This window comes from Macaca mulatta, chromosome 10, assembly GCF_049350105.2.
Source record: "Macaca mulatta isolate MMU2019108-1 chromosome 10, T2T-MMU8v2.0, whole genome shotgun sequence".
Lineage (NCBI taxonomy): Eukaryota > Metazoa > Chordata > Mammalia > Primates > Cercopithecidae > Macaca > Macaca mulatta.
Genome location: NC_133415.1, coordinates 16199696 through 16215036, shown reverse-complemented (window position 1 = coordinate 16215036; position 15341 = coordinate 16199696). Strand labels below are relative to the sequence as shown.

The window sequence follows — 15341 nt, the reverse complement described above, 5'->3', positions numbered from 1 at the left end:
ACCCAGGCTTGTCCCTGGCACAGAGTAAAGCACCCAGTACGGGGTCCTGAGAAAAAGCTGGAAGGTGAGATTTCCACCATTCACAATCCGAGACTCAGCAGGCAGGTGTGAGAGGCTGGTGCCAGCCTTGAGATGCGCCAGCCACTGGTCTTGGGGAGCCGAGGCAGGTGGAGCTAGTGGTGCCTGCTCCCGTGTGTCACGTGGTATTGCCATGGCCCCAGCCCAGATTGGGGCTCACTGGAGCGGAAGGGGCACTGAATTTGGCAAAAAGCACCCTCCGCGTGGAGGTCGGTCATAGAGGCACCAAGAAAGCTAGGAATCCCCAAGGCCCAGGAGTCACCAGAATTCATGAGGGGACGGAGTGCTTTGTGTAACTGTGCAAGTTCCTGCTGCTTGTCCACCAGGCCTCAGACTCCTTGAGGGCAGCGCTGTGTCTTCCTCGCCACCGTGTCTGTGTGCCTGACCGAGCCGACTGTGCAGGGGTCCTCACTTGGTGGTGCAGGGTGGGGAGAAAAGGAGCAGCCTCAGAGTCGAATGAATACGCAAACTTGAAACCCAGTAAGGGCTCCGGAAGAGAGAAGACTGCGCAGGCAGCTTCGTACGCCCCAAGCCAAGGCCGTGAGGTGTGAGCAGTTTGGGGACTCCGAAGGCTGAGCAAGGTGGACGCAGAGACAGCTCCCATGCGTTGGGCACTTCCCCTGCCCCGAGCTGTATGTGGACACTTGGTTCACATCACTCACGTAATCCTCACCACCCCCATTTTCCAGGTCAGGAAACAGGCATAGGGAGATCAGATAACACGTCAAGGGTTATATGGCTGGTAAATAGCAGAGCTGCGATTTGAACCTGGCTCCAAGTGCTGCTCTTCTGCTCTTGAGAGGAGCCAGCAGGGAAGCAGAAGCAGAGCCACCCTGTGCTTAGTCATGAGAGCAGGAGGGGAGCCCACAGGATGTTGAAAGGACCCGCCCTGCCCCCGTGCTAAGGGCAATGAGGAAATCCCAGAGGCCTGACCTTGGAGGGGGCGGGGGACAGGGTCCACATGACAGCCAAAATAAACACTGGGCAGTGCCTAGCCTCAGCGTTGCCTCCAGGAGAAAGGCATGCTGGCGTGAGGCCGCAGTCGGCAATGCCAGGCAGCTCCCTGGACCTCAGGACCCAAGCACCTGCCCTGACCCAGGCACCTTCACCTGGTGACAGGTACCTGAAGAAACAATTGAGCAATCTTAAAAATGAAAACCCGTATGTCTATGGTTTTTTATTTTTTATTTTTTATTTTTTTTTGAGACGAAGTCTCACTCTGTCACCCAGCCTGGAGTGCAGTGGGTGCGATCTTGGCTCACTGCAGCCTCTGCCTCTTGGTCAAGCTATTCTCCTGCCTCAGCCTCCCAAGCAGCTGGGATACAGGCATACGTGACCACACCTGGCTGATTTTTGTATTATTAGTAGGCACAGGGTTTCACCTTGTTGGCCAGGCTGGTCTTGAACGCCTGACCTCAGGTGATCCACCCGCCTCGGCCTCCCAAAGTGCTGGGATTATAGGCATAAGCCACTGGGCCTGGCCAATATTTTTCTTTTTCATAAGTTTAAATATGATGCTTACTGGTTAAAAGTCAGTGACGTGATATCTAAATGCACTGTGGGATCCTAGAACAAAGGACCTAGTGAAATCTGAATAAAGTCTGCAGTTTAGTTAATACTATTTTATCAGTTTTAATGTCTCAGTTTTGACAAATGCCAGACTAAGGGGAAGCCAGGGTCAAGGGTATATGGGAACTTGTGGTACTATCTTTGCATCTCTTCTGAAAAATCTGAAATTATTCCGAAGCTAAAAGTTTATTTAAAAAGACAAAAAAATCAGCCAGTGAGAAAAGTGAGGCAAAAATTCGAAATCGAGGTTTGTGGCTAATGGTCGCAGTCATCTAATTCATTTTGTATGCTTTGGTTGCAAAAATCACAGCGTACTTCCAGAAGTTGCAGTTTGTTCAACGTCAGCCTTTGCAGACTCAGTTTTTTCCGACTAAGGAAAGGTGGCGGCACAACCTTTATTCTGGAATCTGCACGAAGCCAAGTTAAACCGGCAGTACAGTTAGACATGTTGATGGTTTCCTGTGGATTAAATTTTAGCATCTAACACTTGGAAGTGAAGTTCAAGTTCATGTGTGCCTGATCAAAAAGCTGTTCCGTGGAACCTTGAAGTCCAGTTTGGACACCTCTCCCTCCTCCAAGGCTTGTGCAGGGGCTGGAGGCCCGAGCATGAGAGATGGCCTCACTCTGAGTCACGTGACTGTGGTTGCCTCACTTCCTTTCCTGGCAGGAGCTCAACCGCACGTGCCGAGCCATGCAGCAGCGGGTCCTGGAGCTCATCCCTCAGATCGCCAATGAGCAGCTGACAGAGGAGCTGCTCATCGTCAATGACAATCTCAACAACGTGTTCCTGCGCCATGAACGGTAGCCCCAGCACCTCCCCTGGCCTCTGGCCAACTGCCCCAACCTTCTCCCTTCCCTTCTGCCTTGTTCTCCTGGTCTCATACCGTCTGAGCCTTCTCTCGTCCTCCTCTCAAACACAAGGCAGGCTCCTAGGGGCGTGTGGCCTCAGCTCTCTTCTTCCAGGATGTTTTTGAGGGCCCGTCCTTACACCCACCCTGCATCCCCCGCAAGGGTCAGCCCTGCTGCCTGTGCCCAAGTCCAGCCCTGGGGGATGGTCACAGGTCACAGCTGAGAGCATGGCCCTGCAGCCAGACCGGCCTGGTGTGTCCTTACTCCACCACTTCCTGGGTCTGGGGCCTTAGACAAGTGACTTCACTGCTGCAAGCTACACAAAACATTTCCAGCTAACTTAGGCAGAAAAAGAATTTGTTAGGATAATAATCTTTATTAAATGGGTAGCTTTCAGAATCCAGAGAAAAGTGAAACTGACATCTCCCAACAGAGCAAGAAAGACAGATCCCAGAGCAGCTCAAATGTCTCAGGAGCAGACACTTCTGGACCATGTCCCCAGGGTGCTGCCATCAATAAATGGATCAGCGCAAACACCTGTTCACAAACATCTGCGCCCCCCCCTTTTTTTTTTTTTTTTTTTTTTTTTGAGGCACGATCTTGCTCTGTCACCCAGGCTAGAGTGCAGTGGCATGATCACAGCTCACTGCAGCCTCAACCTCCTGGACTCAAGCAGTCCTCCCACCTCAGTCTCCCAGGTAGCTGGGACTACAGGCATGCACCACCACACCCAGCTAAATTTTTTTTCTTTTTTTTGTTGTTTTGCAGAGACAGGGGTCTCACTGTGTTGCCCAGGCTGGTCTCCAACTCTTGGCCTCAAGCAATTCTCCCTCCTTGGCCTCCCAAAGCATTGGTATTACAGGCATCAGCCACCACACCCGCCTGCCCACCTTGTATCATTCTGTTCAAAAGTCACATTCCCAAGAGAGAGTTGGATTGGCTTAGCTTCATTGTGTCTACCAGCTGGGGTGGGGGAGAGGGCCCTTTGATGGCAGCCCCACCGGGATGATGTGAAATGGGGGAGGAGCAGTTCCTCTAAGGAGCACTTGGGTGCTATTACAAAAGAAGGAGAAGGGCTGGGCACAGTATCTCACACCTGTAATCCTAGCACTCTGGGAGGCCGAGGCGGGAGGATCACTTGAGGTCAGGAGTTTGCAACCAGCCAGGCCAACATGGTGAAACCCCATCTCTACTAAAAATACAAAAAAATTAGCCAGGGGTGGTGGCGGGTGCCTGTAATCCCAGCTACTTGGGAGGCTGAGGCAGGAGAATTGCTTGAACCCAGGAGGCTGAGGTTGCAGTGAGCCAAGATCACACCACTGCACTCCAGCCTAGGTGACAGAGCAAGACTCCGTATCAAAAAAAAAAAAAAAAAGAGAAGGAGGACTGCTGGGTCTGCAGAAACTGCATGCCCATCACACCTCCTCTCTATCTATAAAATGAGGCTTGTAGCATAACTGAGAGTCCATGAAACAGTGCCTATAAAGCACTTAGCAGTCCAGGGTGTCCAATAAATGACACGAGTTATTCCAGCCTCCTCCAGCCCCTTGTTCATTTTTTATGTCATTCTCCATCAAAAGACACTCACTGATTGATTCTAAAACAGTGGAGAGTAGGGGGTACGCTGCAGGTCACATCTGCCTAGCTTCTCCTGCTCATTGGCCCAGTGGAATGAAAGTCCTCTTCCCTGCCATTTTGGGGTTTGGGCTGTGAGGTGACTGAGGGGCCCCATCTGGTAGCAGCTGGTTCTCTTGGATACCCACAGTCATTAGGCTTAATGTCTGCCAGTGCTTTCAAGTTCACAGTCACTTATACTCATGTCCTAATTTGGGCCTCACCACTTCTGGGAGGCAGGTGCTTGCAGATACTAGACAAGGAGACTAAAGTTCAGAAGGAACATAATTTACCCAGGGTCATGTGATAAGTGACAAGGCCACAACTCAAACAGACCCCAGACTAAAGTCTTCTCCATCTACCTCACTGACCCCTAAGTAGCTCCATAAAGCAAGGTTAGAGATACATGTATCTTTCTTACACCCCTGAAGAGAGCCACTAACCTACACACACACACAAATATGTAATTGAAACAAGTTTCATGAAACAGCTCTTACCTTTCCTGTGTGCCATACATTCCTATTTTCTTTGCTGTTCTATTTGCTTTCTTTGCTGTCCCTATTCCTGTTTATTTGTTTCATGCTACTCACGACTAAGGTTGCCTTATAATTGGTCATCCAAATTGGGACACTTTTGCAAGTGAAAGAGGAGCACTGCTAGTTATCCAGGGACAGCAGGCATGAACTGGATCTGTCCAGGGCACACCAGATGTATCATCACCCTGATCATAACCCAGTGTGTTGATGTTGAGACCCACGGTTTGAAGAGCTCTTCCTGGCCATGCGGCAGGGGCCTGTCTCAGTCTGTCTCCATAACTCGTGTCTTTTCTATCTTGTAGGTTTGAACGGTTCCGAACAGGCCAGACCACCAAGGTAAAAGGCTTCTTTTCTGTGACTAGATCAAGCCACGTTCATGGGAAGAAGGAGTGTCGTTCTCAACTCCCTCCCCCAGTAAACCAGACAGGGTGGTGCTGTTTTATCCAGGCCTAGAGAGAAATCCCCTTTTAACTTTTTACGCCCCTGTCCCTTTAAGGTAAATAAGGCTCCGCCACCACCTGATGCCCAAGGGTCTCCCCAGCCTTCCAGGGAGTCCAGTTAAGCTGGAGCCAGAGGGGAGGAAGGAAATCTCCTGATGCCCAGTCCTAGCTACTGGAGCCCTGGTGACAGATCCTTGGGCAAAGCTTGCAGGCCCCAGTGCTTGGGACAGAAAGGAACGAAGCTGCAGACAGAGGGGATGATCAGGGCATCTCCCTTCCCACTAGGCCCCAAGTGAGGCTGAGCCGGCAGCTGACCTGATCGACATGGGCCCTGAGCCAGCAGCCACCGGCAACCTCTCATCCCAGCTGGCAGGAATGAGTAAGTGTGGTTTGGAGGGCTCCCGCTGAGGGTACATTATGGTACTGTTGGCACCCCTGCAGTTTTTGGGGGTGCCCTTGTTATACACCCATGGCAGAATGTCAGTCTAGACCCCACCTTGCTGGGGTCCCAGGCTGAATCTTGCTGCAAGATGGGACACTCAGGGTAACTGCCCCTGGCAGCCGCACAAGTCCTGGGCCGCCTTGGATCTCAGAATCCCACCATCCTAGGACTGGCCCTCGACACTGAATTCTCCATGGCTTCCATCATCCACGTGAGCCTGGGCAGGTTCCTTAAACCTCCTGAGCCTCCCTTTCCTCCTCTGAAGCCGGAGTAGGGAGCTCGTGTATGAGAAGCGCTTAGACCGTGCCAGGCCCAGGTTGCACTCTGGCTGAGTAGCTGGCCATTGTCACTGTTATCACTGTGATAGGTTTTAATATAATTTACTGTCTGCTTCATGCCAAGCCCTAGGAAATCATTAGCATCCCGTTTTGAATCACTAATGCTATACTTTTGGAAACATTGGACTACCCATCTGATTACTGTCCTCCTGCCCAGCCACTTCCCCTAGCAGAATCAGTGGATAGCATTTTGCCTGTTCTCTGATGCTCACAGCAGCCCCAGGAGGGGTGAGTAAACTAAAGCTGGAAAGAGGAAGCCGCTTGCCCAAGGCCCCACAGCCAGCAGGTGGCCTGCCTCGCACATTCCCCCACCCACATGCCGCTTCCCCAGCACCAAGCCCTGGGCCTGGCAGCAGGCAGCTCAGCAGCAGCTCAGCACGCAAGGATGGCATGTGGATGGGTCCTTCAGGTGGCCTTTTTGTCCCTGCAGACCTGGGCTCCAGCAGTGTGAGAGCTGGCCTGCAGTCTCTGGAGGCCTCTGGTCGACTGGAAGATGAGTTTGACATGTTTGCGCTGACACGGGGCAGCTCACTGGCTGACCAACGGAAAGAGTGAGTGTCCTGGCCCTGCCTTGGTCCCCTGCAGTTTAGGTGGCTCTCTGCTGGGGAAAGCCTCTCTTGGGGTCCTTGAACCCGGCTTGATGGTGGGCACACCATGAGAAAGGGTATACGGTCCCTGCTGCACTCCCCTTAGGATCCCCTAAGTCAGTGCAGCATGGCCTGGGAGCCCTGTGGTCAGTTGACAGACTGCGTTCCTCACAGGCCGTGCTAGGTGGGGGATGGGTACCTAATGACCCACTGTATGCCAGAGTCTTACACAGTCTGATCAGAGGGGGAAACTGAGGCACAGAGAGGGGCAGGGTCGTTTGCCCCAGGTCAAGCAGCTAATATTTGGCAGCACTAGGTTAGGAGCCTAGGGCTGTCTGGTTTCAAAACACAGTGTCTCCACCCAGCCCCCTCTTCCCTGCACTGTGTATTGCATAGTAAGCCCTCCAGGAGCAGGGAAGTTTCCTGATAAATCCTCAGGGACTTTCAAGTCAAGTCTTTTTCTGTTGTTCCATAGCCACCGTTAATTTCCAGAGAAGATTAAGCAGGTTCTGTTGGCCTTGTCCCAGAACTGGGGCTCTGCCCTTCCCTGTGCACCATGCGTTTTCAGGGGGTGCTTTCAGCAGCATAGGCACGTGGCCTGAGTGTGTCCACCAGGGTCCAGCCCCTTGCCAGGACCTGTGGGAGAGCTGGCCCCATACAGGCTTGTAAGAGGAACAGTCTGCTTGGTCTTTTCTTCAGCCCTTTGCTTGTGACCCCCAGGGCTGAGCTCTGGGCAGCCAGGATTCTTTTTTTTTTTTTTTTTTTTTGAGACGGAATCTCGCTCTGTCGCCCAGGCTGGAGTACAGTGGCACGATCTCCCCTCACTGCAGGCTCTGCCTCCCAGGTTCACGCCATTCTCCTGCCTCAGCCTCCCGAGTAGCTGGGACCACAGGCGCCGCCACCACGCCCAGCTAATTTTTTTTTTTTTTTTTTGTATATTTAATAGACATGGGGTTTCACCGTGTTAGCCAGGATGGTCTCAATCTCCTGACCTCGTGATCCACCCACCTCGGCCTCCCAAAGTGCTGGGATTACAGGCGTGAGCCACCGCGCCTGGCCGCCGGGATTCTTTTAGCTAAGGAAAGGTCTACATTATGGGATCCTCCCACTGACCCCACGCAGCTCCTTAGAGGTCGTTCTGGTGTCTTTTGAAACTTTGTCAATGGGCCTCCAGAGAGCCCAGGGATAGCCTCTCCAAACCCACAAATCCAGGTCAAATCTGACAGGCTGCAGCCTGCTGGGTCATTAGGGCTGCCCCAGCTGTTAGCTATGTCGTCTTTAGTCTGGGCAGAGTCCGTACTTTTAAGTCCAGGTACCCTGGGACCAGCAGCTCATGGTTGCCATGGAGTTAGGGTTGCTGCCAAGGCTACCCTGCAGAGACAAGCTAATGAATGTGGTGCGACTTGCAGCCAGGCAGGTGGCCCGTCCACAGAGGCCCCAGCAGGCGACACTGCTGGCCACACTGGAGAGTCCTGGCGCCTGCCCTGGTCACCAGCCTGGCTGAGGTTTGCTGTTGCACCATCATTCCTCTGGGGAGCAGGCCCTGGGAGACAGGGAAAAGCACACCAGGAGCTTGTCCTCTAGGGCCTGCAGTCTCACAGGAGTGTGACGTGCACCGAGACCACCGCTGTGAATGCAAAGGGCTGCCCTGGAGGGGGCACCAGGCTCTGTGGACACAGAGAAGGGGGCATGCAACTCTGCAGAGGGCACTCAGGGCTGGACCAGGTGCTGGGTGATAGGAAGGCCATTTCAGGCACTAGGAACAGCATGTGCAAAGGCTCAGAGGCAGGGTGGGAGAGAGGTGCCCTGGCTTCCGCACAGCAGCTGGGAAAGACGCCCTTCACACAGGGAAGGGGGCAGGATGCTGATGGGGCCCACTGGGCTACAAAGAAGCAATTGATTTTATTGTAACATGAGCAGGAGGGAACATGAGCAGGAGGGAGCACAAGAGGGATTTTTTTCTTATCAGATTTTCATCTTTGAAATTGTCTTCAGTTATGCACAGCTGAAATGACATCACGCACCTTCTCAGGCCATTGGTTCTCCTGCAGGCGCTCCCCAGGGCTTGGTTTCCACCCTGGCAGAAAACATCCCGCAGGCTCAGGCATGGACCTGAGCATCCATTTCTTCTTCCCTGTGTTCTCCTGCCTGGCTGACCCCTTTATGTTTCTGGTGGATCTTCCAGCTCTGGTCACCTGACTGGCCTTTTCTGCCTGCCTGGTGTCCAGCCTGCCCCTCCCTGTACCTGCCTGGCTCCCCACTTCACACCAGCCTGCAATCGGCTCTGCCTTGGCTTGCAGGGAAACCGGCTCCTTATCAGCCGCTGTTTCTGCTCCAGCCTTGACCACAGCTGGCACCGTCAGCCTTTCCTGCAGCCAGTCCCGTCCACTCAGTGCCAAGGAGCAGTAGGGCTTCCAGGCGAGCCACAGCAGGGATGCCTTGGCCAGGCGTTCACAGAGGCGGGGTGTCCTTCCACCCTCTTCGCCAGTGCTGCTGTACACGGAGGCCTTGTCTACAAGGAGCACTCAGACAAGTGTCACCCCAGTGGCCCAGGTCCAGCCCCTGCCCACAGCCTCACTGGGACCACCTAAGGAGTGACCCTCCGCCCTCCTGCGCTGGGCGGGGGGCAGCAGGCGCAGGCCCAGGCCCAGGGGCCACCACCCAGTGCAGGAAGCGCAGGCTTCCTCCAGGGGAGTACTTGGCCCTCTACTGCCACAGGCGTGGCCCTCAGGAACAGCCAGGCTTCAGGGCCATGTGTGGGCAGGAAAGAAAGAGCTGGCAAGGAGCGCTTAGGAAGGGCAGATAGTTTTTTTGAGTGAAGGGAAAGCATCGGTTTCTGCATGTTCCTGGGGCTGGGCGTGCCTTCTTCAGCCTTGCCCACAATGCGCCAAGCATGTCTCAGAGACCGCAACATGCCACCGCCAGACCCTCAGTTAGCAGGCCTTCTCTGGGTCAGAACTGAGCGACCTGACGCCCCAGCTCCCCAACCACTGGCTTTAAGGTTGGCTCCAGCAGGGCCCTGCCATAGTGACTGGCCCACTTGCCATGGATGGGAGCCGTTTAACCAGGGAATGCCCCAGCTAGTGGTCACACTCCACCAGCAAACTCTGCCCCTGGTGGGACGGAACAGACAGCAGCACTCTTCAAAATGACTGCGTGGGAACTGGGGGTCATATTCAGTAAGCCCTTTTCAGTGGCAGCCTACTCCATTCCTGGAAAGCAAGCTGGTACTGCAAGAGTTAAACGTGATGCAGTCCCAGTTCCTGAAGCCTTCGGTGAGACCAGCCCGCTTCGCTAGGCTTCACTAGCTTCACTAGCGTGTCAGGTGGCCTTGTTCATAACAGGAATCCAGGCCTTCCCCTTTGTGACCAGAATTCTGTGGCTTCTTCGCCTCAAAGCTGGACTGAGCCGGTGCTGATATCCTCTCTGGCGGCAGTTCAAGGCGAGAATAACGGGGCTCTTTCCCTGCAACAGGGCTGGGTCCCCAACACCTGCCCTGGACACCCCCACTGCAGCAGCTGGGAAAGACACCACAGCCGCCTCTCCTCCTCAGCCAGCTTCTCCTCTCACTTGGGCTCTTCTCTTGCTCCCCAGGAGACTTAACCTCACACACAACATGCCCCTCCTTGCCTCTCCTCATCTGCCCAGCAGCTGCAGGGTCAGCCTCTGCCGCTCCCAGCCCATCAGCCTTGCGTGCCGTCCCAGTTCCTGCCTCCCCACCCTGCCTGGCTGGCTGGCTGGCATCCCCCAGGGGGACATTTAGAAGAGCTGTAACGAAGCCACCTCCCATGCTGCTGAGACGGGTGGGGGCAGAGTATGGGTGGTCGTCTTTGTGCTGGTGAGCCAGTGCCAGACAAGATGGCACCGCACCCAGCAGTCTACGGATGTGTTTCAGCAGCAGAATGGAATCCCCTGTTCAAATACAACCTCATACAGAACCACAGTCTATCAAATAGGAAACAAGACTGCTCAAGAAAGGGTCTGCGGGGATTCTCATGAGCCGAGCGGCACTGGAGCTATTTCCCAGTCTCCTGAGTTTGGCCAATCCCGATCCTCGTCACTTATCAGATCCTAATTTCCAGAGGCAGGAAATGAGACCCTTTCTACCATTTGCGGGGAGGCCTGGAGGCTGGGAGCCCTCAACCTGTGCCCCAACCTGCTCTGTTCTTGCATCAGCCATCGGTAAGGGCAGTATCCAATGGCTGGGTGGTCTCTGTTTCAGGGTAAAATACGAAGCCCCCCAAGCAACAGACGGCCTGGCTGGAGCCCTGGACGCCCGGCAGCAGAGCACTGGCGCGGTAAGCAGAGGGGCCCTCCTGAAGGAGGTGAGGGAATGCTCACCCACTGGGTGCCGTTATAGGCCGAGCACTGGCCCAGCACATCCGCAGGCCCTTCCTCGTTTGGCCCTCAAGTCGGTTCTTTTTGGCTAATGTGGTTATTCCCAGTTTACAGCGGAGGAAACCGCTAGAGAGGCCAGGCCATTTGCCCCAGCTCGCAAGCAAGGATTCAGACCTGAGCCTGACTTGAAACTGGAGACCAGTGGCCCGGGCTCCACATTCCAGCTCTGCCACTTACCAGCTATGTGTCCTTAAGCAAATGATTGTCCTTTCTGACCCTCAGTCTCTTAATCTGTACATTGGGGCTTATCCTAGCACCTCTACTTGTTTATAATAGAAGTGTGAGAGGATGCATGTAGGGAGCTTTACATGGAGTTAGAGCCCGTTCCATAGTACTCCTCTCTGCCTCTCAGGAGACTCTTGATTTGCAGGAGTGTGGGCAGAGAGGAGTAGAAGAGCAGACCCGAAAGCGGTGGGGAGAAATGCAAGGATGCTGTTTGAATTCCGTTTAGTTCCTTGACTGTGTGTTGAGTGACAGCCACTTGTCCAGCACCAAGCACACTTTGTGGGTGACCCCCACACCCTTTGGCAAGACCTCCAAGAACCATTCTCTCATGCATTTCAACGTGTATCTGGATGCCTTTCAGGCTGTGTGAGAATTTCTGCTCCAGTAAGTGAGAGACAGAGCAGGTCCTATGGGAGACGGTTAGAAACGGCAGGACCTGGGAGTCAGGGGGAATGAGGGTGGCGGACCCGGGGCTGAGGAGGCTCGAGGCAGCATGGGGACTTCTGAGGCCAGTGTGGGGTTGTGGGTAGAAAATGAAGCTCTAGGGGTATATCAGGGACCAGGGGACCTCAGGGCAGCTAGGAGTCCTGTGGATAGCATCCTAAGTGAGGTGGAGGCCGCAGGGTAAGTCTTGAGCACAGGAGGGACTTGACTTGCAATCTAAAAGATCAGGATGGAAGCTCGGAAAGCAGGGAGGGCCGGGCACGGTGGCTCACACCTGGAATCCCAGCACTTTGGGAGGCCGAGGTGGGCAGATCACTTGAGGTCAGGAGTTCAAGACCAGCCTGAGCAACATGGTGAAACCCCATCTCTACAAAATATTTAAAAATTAGCCAGGCATGGTGGCGCACACCTTTAGTCCCAGCTACTCAGGAGGCTGAGGTGGGAGGATCTCTTGAGCCCAGGAGGTGGAGGTTGCAGTGAGCTGAGAATGTACTACTGCACTCCAGCCTGGGCAATGGAGTGAGACCCTGTATCAAGAAAAGAAGGAAAGCAGGGAGGGAGGAGTTGTGGAAACCGTCCAGGCCAGTCCACTGTGGGCAAAGTCCTCGTGACTCCCAAGGGCACTCTGTCTCCGCTCCTGGGTCTCCCAGCATCTCAGGAGCCATTCCCAAGTCAGAACAGGGCAAGGTAGGGGACACTGGGGTTGGCCACCTGGGCCTCTCATGTACAGAGGTTGACTCTACCACCCAGTGGGCAGCAAGAGAATCCGGTACCTTCCATGTGTGGTGGTGTGTGACCTGCCACCAAGCAGAGCACGTTGCACACCCATGTCACATCCACTGCACACACCAGTCAGAGCCTCGTCCTTTTTCGGGTGTAAGCCATCATTTGCTGAGCCTGTGCTACGGGCCAGGCCTGCACTAAGCACTTTGCATCCCCTCTCTTAGCGAGTCAAACCCTTAGGGTATGTTATTATCCCATTTTACAGATGAGAAAACTGAGTTCCAGGGAGCGGTTAAGTGAAACCACAAGTGTGATGTCCTCAGCATGGTGCCTGGCACACAGTATAGTATTACGGCACTTAAGCTTTACAGTACCTCCACGTCCTGATCCCTTTACAGATGAGAAAACTGAGGCTGAGGACTGGGAGATACCCTGCCCAGAGTACAGGTGTTGTTCTGCCTGCCTTCTAAGCCACGCTGGTAACCTTAGAGCTGTGAAAAGCCCTAAGTGCAAAGGAGAGTGAGTGGAGGTGTGTGTCTCCCTCCTCAGCCTCAGGCTTCCAGTGTGTCGGGATTCATCAGAACTGACATGCTGGTAGCCTGCCGTAGGAGCTCTCCTCTCAGGCCACCTGGCCTCTTGTGGTCAGAGGTTGACTTCACCGCCCAGTGGGCAGCAATCCCAGCCAGTCCGCCCCCACTGTAGCCCAGAGACAGGGTTCACTTTCCCAGGGATGCACAGCAATTCAGGCATGACTAGAACTAGCGCCCAGGTGTCCTGGCTCCCACACCAGCTTGCAACCCGCCCACAGAGAGAAGACACACCACATAACTCCACTGGCAGCAAAGAGAAGCTGAGAAACCGGTTAGCACTCACTTCTCTCTGATAACCTGGGAGATTTAAGCCATTTCTGCCAAATCAGGGTATGATTTCTTAAAACTGTGAGCAAATGCCTGCTCCTGGGGTGCTGGAGTCTGGCTGGTGGTAAGGCCTTCACCCACTAAACCGTGAGAACATGATTCCCAACGGCAAAGTACAAAACGGCATCGAGACCAGGCGTGGTGGCATGTACCTGTAGTCCCAGCTACTCGGGAGGCTGAAGCGGGAGGATCACTTAAGCCAGGAGTTCGAAGTTATCATGAGCTGTGATTGTACCACTGCACTCCAGCCTGGACAACATAGTGAGACTCTATTTCAAAAAAAAGAAACAGAATCAAGTGCCAATTGTGGGCAGCCCATGTTCGCGCCCTGGGATTCTGAGCAGGACTCACAAGTCGTGTGACGAGGTGGTGGTGCATGCTGTGTGCCAGGTTGTAGTTCCTTCACTCCCTGACGTGCCCGCTGTGTGCCGTGTGCCATGTGCCAGGCCCCATGCTGATCTGAGTAGGTTGGGCCAGCCAGGCACAGGGCGAAGGGCTGGGAGCAGGACTCTCGTCTCCCTCCACTCTGGGGCCCTAGGAAACTGCTTGTGTGCCATGGATGAATGTAAGAAGGTTGGATAAACTGATGTTTATAAAACCTGAGTGCCCATCACACCCCACTGGGAGCCTCCAGACCATCTCCAGCCGCCTGCCCTGCTGTCCTGGGGTCGCTGAGGCCCAGCCTCTGGGATCTTTGTGGAGAGAGTTGAGAAGCTTTGTTTAGTTTGCTGTCAGCTCTGCCCCAGCCTACCCAGGGCGCTGGCATCCCAGAGTTGTTGTGGTTCACCCCCCGGTGGGTACCGCAATGCCTGCCTCATCCCTCTGCACCGGCCGCCACATCCACCACACAGACCTCCACACACCACACCTCCACTCATACACCTCCACACACACCCCTACACACACCCCTACACACACACCACACACACATCTGTACCCACCACACACCCCTACATACACACCACACACATCTGTACCCACCACACACACCTACACACACACCACACACACATCTATACCCACCACATGCACCTACACACACCACACACATCTACACCTACACACGCACCTACTACACATAAACACATATACACCTACACATACACCTATACCACACACATCTACACCCACCACACACACCTACACATACGCACCTACATTCATACACCTACATACACACCCCTACACACACACCTACATACTCAAACACCTACACACACCACACACACATCTATACCCACGACACACACCTGCACACACATCACACACACACCTATACCCACACCTGCACACCACACATACCTACACCTACACACATACACACCTACACATACACCTACATACACCACACACATCTACACCCACCACACACACACATACACACCTACATTCATACACCTACATACACACCCCTACACACACCATACCTACACATGCACCTGCACACCTGCACACACCGCACACCTATACCCACAACACACACCTGCACACACACCTACACATTGATACACTGACACCTACACACACCTACACACATACACCGACACACCTAAACACACACCCCTACACACGTCTCCCAAAGTGGCAGCAGGCCTCCTGACCCGAAAGGCGCACCCCTGTTAGAAGCTGCGCCCTCCAGTGGCCCTGGCGTTGCCGGCCCTCCACCATCATCGTGACTCTCTCTCACCCAGATGGGAGGCGGCTGTGAGAAGAGCCTCAGTGACTGGATGGTGAGACAAGGCATGGTGAGCAGGGGCCAGGCCCGGCCGCCAGGAAAGCTGGGGTTGCTCGCAGGGCTCCTGCCAGGCGTGGGCGTGGGGCACTGTGCTGCTGTCCAAGGGAGTGGGACCCAGGAGAAGACCCAGAGGAGCGAGGAGGGGCAGCTGAGGGCCCTGCGGCGCCCCAGGGCTCAGGCTGTTCCCGGGTTGGCCCGGCCAGCCCAGCTTCCACAGCTCCTCTGTGCCCAGTTCCCACTCTTGAGTCTCGGGCAAGGGCAAGGTAGCCCCTCTGGCAGCTAAGAGGCGATGGGGATAGCGGAGCGGGAGAGGGAGCCGGTGTGGGCAGCTGGGCGCTGGCTGCTGCCACTGCTGCTGGGAAGTCGGCTCCTGCCTTCTCTCTGGGCTCTGCTCCTGCCTCGGGGGTCCTCAGGTGCTGGGTGACGGAGCTTGGAAACCAAACTGG

The 15341-nt window shown here is 54.5% G+C and overlaps 1 protein-coding gene and 1 long non-coding RNA gene across 21 annotated transcripts in view; one reads left to right on the top strand and one right to left on the bottom strand.

Annotated features, from left to right (window-relative positions):
- The window catches only part of TOM1 (target of myb1 membrane trafficking protein), a 48367-nt gene that overhangs the window by 29695 nt on the left and 3331 nt on the right, over window positions 1-15341 (top strand). For 12 of the 20 annotated variants that reach the window (XM_077948931.1, XM_077948941.1, XM_015150015.3 and 9 more), the window contains 5 exon segments: window positions 2315-2448; window positions 4949-4982; window positions 5372-5465; window positions 6297-6417; window positions 10676-10751. In XM_077948931.1, the coding sequence (XP_077805057.1) occupies window positions 2315-2448; window positions 4949-4982; window positions 5372-5465; window positions 6297-6417; window positions 10676-10751 (459 nt within the window). 20 annotated transcript variants of the gene reach the window in all.
- LOC144331765 (uncharacterized) lies at window positions 13407-14271 on the bottom strand. Its single transcript, XR_013399186.1, has 2 exons — window positions 14151-14271; window positions 13407-14110 (listed from the first exon to the last, which is right to left on the bottom strand). It is a non-coding gene; the product is annotated as an uncharacterized LOC144331765 (long non-coding RNA).